This window comes from Triticum dicoccoides, chromosome 4B, assembly GCF_002162155.2.
Source record: "Triticum dicoccoides isolate Atlit2015 ecotype Zavitan chromosome 4B, WEW_v2.0, whole genome shotgun sequence".
Lineage (NCBI taxonomy): Eukaryota > Viridiplantae > Streptophyta > Magnoliopsida > Poales > Poaceae > Triticum > Triticum dicoccoides.
The window spans coordinates 23,197,851-23,206,211 of NC_041387.1; the positions used below are offsets into that span (position 1 = coordinate 23,197,851).

The 8,361-nt window shown below is 45.0% G+C and overlaps 1 protein-coding gene across 1 annotated transcript; it reads right to left on the bottom strand.

Moving 5' to 3' along the window:
- Positions 1–588: 588 nt before the first annotated feature.
- On the bottom strand, positions 589–5,563 carry LOC119294699 (HIPL1 protein-like). The gene is made up of 7 exons (XM_037572943.1): positions 5,364–5,563; positions 5,119–5,276; positions 3,510–4,298; positions 3,213–3,429; positions 2,489–2,667; positions 1,542–1,783; positions 589–1,212 (listed from the first exon to the last, which is right to left on the bottom strand). The coding sequence occupies exons 1-7, from the start codon at positions 5,464–5,466 to the stop codon at positions 813–815; spliced, it is 2,088 nt and encodes a 695-aa protein (XP_037428840.1). The 5' UTR covers positions 5,467–5,563; the 3' UTR covers positions 589–812.
- Between the last annotated feature and the right edge of the window lie 2,798 nt (positions 5,564–8,361).

Below are 8,361 nucleotides of genomic sequence, written 5' to 3' on the forward strand. Positions count from 1 at the left end.
CACTAATCTCAAAGCCACCATATGATTAGATGCCGCGGCGAATGGTCCGTCATGGCCGCCATCACGGGCCGGCCGGCCGGCCGATGGTCCGTGTCGCTGAGGACGACGAGCACGTACGCACCTGTGCTGTGCAGTCAGTACCCACCCAAAAATAATGATATTACTAGTGTAGTAGAGTATCATTTGATTCCATTCTGCTCGCTTAGTTGGTGCATGCGTTGACGATGACGAGATCGGAGCGATCGAGCAGGCCAAGAAGAGACCTCCCCTCCCAACAAAATTGGATTGGATTCCATTCTCTGTCGCTTCTCCTCTGTTGTAGTACTAGTATTTTTCTTCTTGGTTCGGGTACACGTCTGCACGATGGCTCCAGGTCGAGCGAGGATCACGAGTGAGCCAACAGCAGAATGAACGTGGCATTCGGTTGTTAGTTAGTTTTTTTTTTTTTTTGGAGGGGTATTCGGTTGTTAGTTGGACCATCCATTCCATTCCCCTACAGCAGGCAAGACAAGAGCGTACAGCAGCAATCCAAGAGCTTCATCCCTCCCTCCCGTCTTCTCTCAACCGTTGGCAGGCAGGCCCGCCCAATTAGTAGCAGAAAATTCATTCAAGCCGGGATGGCGACGGGCTAGCCGAACACAAGCACCACCGCAGCAGCTTCACAACCCGGCCGGCCCCAACACATTCATTGCCTAGCTTACCACTACTTCAGCTCACACGATAGAGATGGCAAGCTTTAAAAAAAAACAGAGTTTCAGCTAAGCAATGTGAGCCTTCACCACTTTAGTAGTACACACACGCATGGAGGGAGCTCAAAAGTACAGCGCATATACAACGGAGGCCAGGGCCACGGCCATCGACTTCCCTGCGCGCGTCACCGAGGCTAGAGACGACGGAGGGCCGGGAGGCGGCGGCGAAGTTCCGTTACCGGTCGCCGGCGTCTCCGAGGCGCAGGTGTAGCCGCACAGGCTGGGCCGGACCACCCGGTACACGCCTTTGCTGGCCAGGACGAACACGTCCTTGCGGTTGTCCTCGCCGAAGGAGAATATGTAGCCCAACGACGGGAGAGCGGCCCCGCCGGCGGACTCGCAGGGTATCGGGGAGTTCTTGGAGCAGCCGAACGGCGTCAGCGCGGAGGTGTAGTTCCCGCTGCTCGGCGGGGTCTCCGAGCCGGTCCACATCGCCGACGCGTATAGATCCGCGTAAATGTACCTGAGATCATCAAATCATGTGTAGTGGGTTAGAGAGGTTGTAAGAATGCTTTCAAAAACACTATTTTATTTAGAGTATTGATATTTTTTTTTTGCCCAGAGCATTTGGAAATGTTTTTGCTTCACAAAAATATTGTACGTATGTAAACAATTTGTCAATGTTTGCTGTCAAAAAAAATACTCATCGGTTTTTCTTATTTATTTTACTATTTCTCCGATTTTACTGCTCATGAGAAAACATTTGAGCTCGCAAGCAGAAGCTCCATGTCCAGAAGCACGTAGTACTTTTACTTGTTTGCACATTTATTATCCATGTTAGGAGAAGTGTACCTTCCATATAAGCAGGGATCCGTAGACCCACGGTACACATATCCGCCTGTGATTGATGCAGACCCAACGTTCTTATTCACAGTAGAATGGTTGTAGCCCATGGCAGGGAAGATGGCATTTATGGAACCAAGTGATGTGTTCCCTCCGGGTGTCCACTCTGGATGATAGATGTATGGCCCCTCGTATGCACGCCATCCGTAGTTTCCGCCCTTGGAGATCAAATCTACCTCTTCGTATGCATCCTGTGCGTGTGCGGTAAAAAACACCATTTGATTTAGATGGACAGACAAAGCAAATGCAATTTCTGAACAAGGTCAACGACCTAGGAAATTATGGTTTGTCCAGAGGTTTGTACTGAGCCAGCAGTAAGAAACAGATAGTATTTAGTATTGACAGTAGATATGGTGGCATACTGGCATATGAGGGAAGCATTCTTTAAACAAAACAAACTATGAAAATGAAGCTTCCTGAATATGATAATTGTAAGCGGTTTAAAGAAGTTTTTTATGTCGATGTAGAAGCATGTCCCATGATAAAGGCCGGAACATGTCTGAGCAGGGAATGCTAAAATAAAATGGAAGCACATGAACTGTCGAACTCTTGTGCAGTAATGGAGATTATAAGAGCCAAGCCTTGAAAAAGGAAAACGGGGGCTTATTGATCATGTGTCTGATAGTCATACGACAATATTCAGTCAAAGTACTGGAGAAATGAATACAAAGATAAATTTGAAATAATACAAATTTGTGACCATATCATCTACTACTCCGTCCCATAATGTAAGACGTTTTTTGACACTAGTGTAGTGTCCAAAAACATCTTATATTATGGGACGGAGGGAGTAGTAGAGTTCAGCAGCTTCACTTTAACTACATGCTACATTAATCAAAATTGAGCAATAAGCAAGTTAAATGTGAAATTTGTTGCGTGTAGTCTTCACGGCATACCTGCCCAACATCTGCACAGTAGAAGTAGGAAGGCCTCTCAGAATCAAAACTGCATCTCCATGGGTTTCTAAACCCCAAGGCCCAAATCTCTGGTTGCAAGTCACTGTCTTGAGCAAATGGATTGTCCTTTGGAATTGAATAGTTGCCCCACAAGGTCTGGTTACCAATTTGCTTCTGGCCTGAAAACAAAATATTACAAGGGTTTAGGAGAAAAAAGATAACGAAAGTTGAATCTTTGGCGTGCCACGTTAACTACCCATGCTACCGGGTTCTCCATCTATAAAATTTCTATAACGCCAATGTTCATCTGATAAGGTAACTTCAGCATAACAGCTGAAAACAATCGATTAGCTTCCTAAGTAGCGAAAATTCCCACCAGTGTTAAATTTTCAATAACTTTAGTACTCCCTCCGATCCATATTAATTGTCACTGATTTAGTACAATGGATAGGAGGGAGTAGCATAGTTACATTTAAGTATTTGAAATGATTTCCTGAAATGATAAACTGAATATTTATAATATCAACAATTTAAGTATTTCAAATGATTTTCTGAAATGATAAAATGTACAATTGATAAATATATTAATAAGCCTTAATCAAATGCTATGGTACTGAACAACAGACAGACTATACTAAGTAAACAAAAATTTATGAGATGGAGTCAACAGGATGCAAATATGACAGCAAATAAAATAAGATCCATGTTTCAAGTGCTAACTTACTTTGTACATTGTCAACATCAAGCCTCATTATTTTTCCCAAAAGTGACTTCTTGTTCTGAGAGAAATTGAAAGGGTCGCCTTTGTTCCCACCATCCCCCATCATAAAATACAGATACCCATCTGTAGGTCCAAAAAGTATTTGTCCTGCATGATGAGCTGTATACGGCAACCCCATTGTAAATATCCTGCTAACCTCTGATGGATTAGCAGATGTTGCCTGCAAAAGAAAATAGCAATGAGAATGCTATTCAAGTGTTAGCTCTATATCAGCACGGAAGTGGGTATCCAAATGCATACCGCAGAAACATTTGATGAGACTTTTGCAGAGTACTCTGAAACAACAACCTGGTACTGGCATGGCTGCGCACCATTGTCAGTGCCTAGCTTTGAAGGGTCACAGTCAACATCAGAATTACATGAACATCTACCAGCACAGTTAGGTGATTGAGTTCTATCACAGTTATAGGAAACAAAGAGGCGCCCGTTGGTAGCAAACTTTGGATGAAATGCTATGCCCATGAGCCCAAACTCAGAATCCAAATGCACTTCGTCGGTCAGATCAAGGAATGGGTTCGCCTCGTCGAACTGCAGAATGCCTCCAGACCCTTGTTCTGGGACATTTGCCAACCATATCTTTCCTGCTTGGTTGGACAAGAAAACCCTGTTGGATCCATCAGGGTGAGGGGCCATGTTCAGGTATGACCCGTTGCCGATTCTCTCGAGGCACACCCCTTTAGGGGAGGGTGGTGGCTCGGTAGTGTTGAATGAAACTGCATTTCCACTGAAGCATACTGACTTATCATCAGACGATCCACCAAATGATGTACAAAAGTCATTTTCTGACTGCCAGACACCAGTGAGCTTTGATGCAGAACTAGGCAGTCTTCCACTTCCTTGCAAGGAAGGTTGAAAAGGAGAGTTCAATATTGTCACATTTTTGCAGGTCTCCCAGACTAGTTTGCAGTAATCTTGCGTGGAATCTTTTGACTGAGCAGAACTTCCGGAAGAGGTATAGTTGCACAGAAGTGGAACCATCCGAATCTTTGAGCTTGAGTTGAACAACTCGGCTGAAAATGGGCTGCATTTCTGAAAATAAAACTAAAAGCTTGTTAATATTAATATCTATGGATAACAAACTAACAGTAAGCATGGAGAAGAAGAAAAATCTCAGCCCGGTGATAACCAGATTTCTTGGTCATCACTAGCTACCAGCAAATCAACCAAAAAGGGTCAATTTGGATCTGCTACCTGTTCTAGAAACCTGGTGACTGGTGTGTTTCTAGAATTTTAATCTCAACTTCGTGCTTTTCTTATAAAAAAATCGTTCGAAATTTAAAGTTATCCCCCCTATGGAGCAATAAACAGTAGTAATTCTTAAAAACTCCACATCATGTTCAGACAAGTTCTTTTTTGCAGGTATGTTCAGACATGTTTATAACACATAATATTAACCTAAAGCAAACATCTCAGTTGCAGAACAGGAGAAGAATGGCTTCACCCAAGTTTCTTTCTAAGAACAGAGATTCCATTCGGAAACACAGAAAATATGATGGTCACTAGCAAGTAGTGTGCCCCCCGGTATTTGACTCAGCAACATTTTTCCCTTGCACATACATATAGCATATCATGAGGTTTCTACTTCTGATATGAGTGACGGATCAACACTAGCAGTCTAACATCAGTATTAAAGAAACGCTGCCCAGGTACCCAGGTTTCGGCTGATCAAACCTTCCGTTTGCAGGTCCCCAGCTCAGGCAAAACATCGAACACGTAGCGTGCAACCCGATAAAAACACATGTTGGTTGCAACGACAGCACAAACGGGCAGTATCTCTCGTAGCTGGAGGAGATGCTACTCATCAGTCCCTACTAACGGGAGCTGGGAGGAAGAAGAAGGCAGTCCGTACCGCGCAGAGGATCGACTTGACGACGGCAGCGCAGGCGGCGTCGGAGACGCTCATGGCCTCGAACCGCTTCTTGAGCGCGGCGTCGGCGGCGGCGTCGCAGCAGCTGCTCCCGCTGTAGGAGCAGAACCCCACCGTCCCGTTCAGCGGCGCCGGCGCCCCTGCAAGCAGCAGCAGACAGATCCGATAGCACCAACGTCCACGCAACGCAGACAAGAACCAAATGAACACTAAGGCAGGCTGCTCACTGGCGTCGGTGCAGAGCGGGAGGGCGTGGAGGAGCCACGGCTGCTGCCATGAGAGGCAGCAGAAGAGGAGAAGCAGGAGAGGGAGCGAGCGCGGCCGACGCATCGTGGGACGCTGTCCGGTTCCTGGCCTCGGCTGTCGCGCGCGGGCACGGGCATGATTGCGTAGCGGCGAGGCGAGGGGCGGCCAGATTTATTGGGGGGTGGGGTGACGCCGATGGGGACTTGGGGAGTGGGAGGAGGAAGAAGGCGCGCGGCGTGTGAGAGTTGACCAAGTTGGCTTTGAATAATGGCGGCGGCGGGACATCTGTCGGCCGCTTCGTTTTTATACTGGAAGCAGGAACCTCGCCGTGCCTTGTTTCAGACCTCACCTCACTGATTGATACTGGTAGTAAGATCACACACCTGCTGTCATCAATCGGCCGTCGGAGTGAGACGTGGCTGAGCACGGGTGGAGTGCATGAGCATCTCTGGCAGATCGTCTAAAATCAACAAACTTAAATTTAATTTCTCGAAACAGACTTTCATCCTGCTTTAATTATAAATAAAGACACAACCAAACAAGATACACGGCCGGATGATACAAGCTGATGAGACGGCCCTACTGCAAAGCCCATCCCAGTCATAAGCAGAACACCACGCAATCCAAAGAGAAAATAGGCATATCTGGACACAACACCACACTAAGCCTTGGCACACCTAAGCTCCACCACAACGCCCTCGGGAGGGAGAACGGTGCAAAGCGTCTCCTTTGCCGAGTCCGCGACGAACAAAGGTCTTCACCCAAAACCCTGACACGGACAGAAGAACCACCATGACGTCTTCAAGAAGATAGCGGTACCCGCAAACATCGCCATCGTCGGCGCCGAGGCACAGAGCTCTCGCTCGGCAGCTCACTTATGCCACTACGCCGTCTCCATGACAAGCTTGGTGAGGACGGATCCCCAGATCCGGATCGGAGCATCACCCATGCCCGTGGTCTTTGACGCCGATCTGTCCGACATACACGACCACCCGACCACAACCAACATCCACCATACCCGCGATGGAGAGGGACCTCGACGCCTGCGGGCACCACCCAGACCGAGCCACCATCGTCTACCCGGAGCGGAGCTTCAACCCGTCCCGGGCCCAAAACCGGCCCGCCCAAGCACGAGCTCCCGCCCAAACTCGTGCCCCTAAATTAATTTTACTGGTTGCAACTTCTTCTGCCGGAATAGACCCCATAAAGGGAAAAGTCTATTCTAAACCCTGTATTCGTAGAGGTTCGGCGAAATGGACCCTCAAATCAAAATCCCGGTCGATTACACCCTCAACTATGGAATCCCGGTTTAAATCGAACCTTTGGGTCGTTTGGACGGCCAGGATTGAGGTACTTCGCAGAGGGCGCACACCTACTCCCTGTTGGGCTGGTCCACTTTATTTTTTTTTCGTTAAAACAAAAATAGTACACTGGCCCGCTTTATTTATTTCTTTATTTTTTTCGTTAAAAATCAAAAAGAGCACGGTGAGGCTCGAACGCGAGACCTGTACGCTGTATGGTCGATGCAGCAACCACCAGGGACACGGCTCAGGTTATTTCACTGCCTCCCTTTTTCTTCTTTTCTCCTTTCTTTTCTTTCCTTTTTCTTTTTGTTCTTATTTTTCAGTTTCCCTTTTTTTATTAATTTCGTGATTTTGTTTGAAATTGATGAACTTTTTTTTCATATTTGCATATTGTTATGAAATCCCGTAATATTTTTTCCAGTGTTTATTCGAAAAAAATCAACATATATTACGAAAATGTTCAATACATATTTTCGAAAATTGTTTGATGCATATATTTATTTTAAGAACTGGTTATCATATGGGAAAACATACAGATGGGTATTGAACAAATGATGTATTGCTACTTGGCTCGTGGGAAGACCACCATCCAAGGATGGTTCTTGTTAGGGTAGCAGGACAATTTTTTATATAGTATAAACGCGGACAGAAAAATTTAAAGGCGAAATTAGATGACCAGTAAACAACGTTCCCTGAATACAATTTTTGTATGCATCGGAAAAAATTATACACATGTCTATTTTCTTCACACACATTGTTCATTTTTCGTATATATCCGAAACATTTTTATACACGTTCATCATTTTCCAAATACATGATTAATATTTTTTAAATATATATTTTTATGTCTATTCTTTCATATATATCCACCGCCTTTGGTATTTAACTTATGATTAACATTCTTTTTTCAAATACAAGTATCTGAAACTTTTTTCAAAAACGTGTTAACCATTTTTGTGATGGAATGAAACATTGTTTAAAACTACGTGACATTTTTGTACATTGTATACATTTTTCAAAATGTCAAGCATTATTTTAAAATGCATGAACATTTTTTCAAATGCACGTACATTTTTTAGTTACATATATATAAATACTAAATAATATTAAAATATATTTTGAAATGCCACGTACTCTTTCTTGTAATGCTTGAATATTTTTAAAATGTGGCAAACACCGAAATATAAGTGTAACCGAAAAAAGTCAAATGGGCCAGCCCAACGCGGAGGATGGGGGCGCTCTGTGGTCAATACTGCCGCTCCCTGGCCCACTGGTCAAATGGATCCCGGTTGAATTTTGCCAGGGTTCGATTTAGACCGGGATTGCACAGTTCAGGGTGCAATCGACCAGGATTTTGATTTGGGGGTTCATTTTGCCGGACCTCTACAAATTCAGGGTTTAAAATGAACTTTTTCCCCCCATAAATGATACTGCATAATTCAAAAAAATGTTTCGTGTGAGAATTTGTTTACGATCATCACAAAAGGAGACAAATTCATCACATATTGAAAGGATCCTTACATTACCGAACGGATTACATACTAATGAAAACCTAACCATAGCTCACTCGTTGATGCCGAGGTAAAATTTCACAGCGGATTTGCACAGCGCCACCGTGAGCTGGTGCTCGTTCTCGGCGGCTTCAAGGCGGGTCGGAGCCCCCTTCTCCGCCGGC

Bases quoted from the DNA above. Each gene is read 5' to 3' on its own strand.
- LOC119294699 (XM_037572943.1), bottom strand. From the start codon at position 5,466: ATGCGTCGGCCGCGCTCGCTCCCTCTCCTGCTTCTCCTCTTCTGCTGC. The intron at 5,277-5,363 runs GTGAGCAGCCTG...TGCTGCTTGCAG, and splicing joins CCCGCTCTGCACCGACGCCA to GGGCGCCGGCGCCGCTGAAC. The intron at 1,213-1,541 runs GTACACTTCTCC...TGATGATCTCAG, and splicing joins GATCCCTGCTTATATGGAAG to GTACATTTACGCGGATCTAT.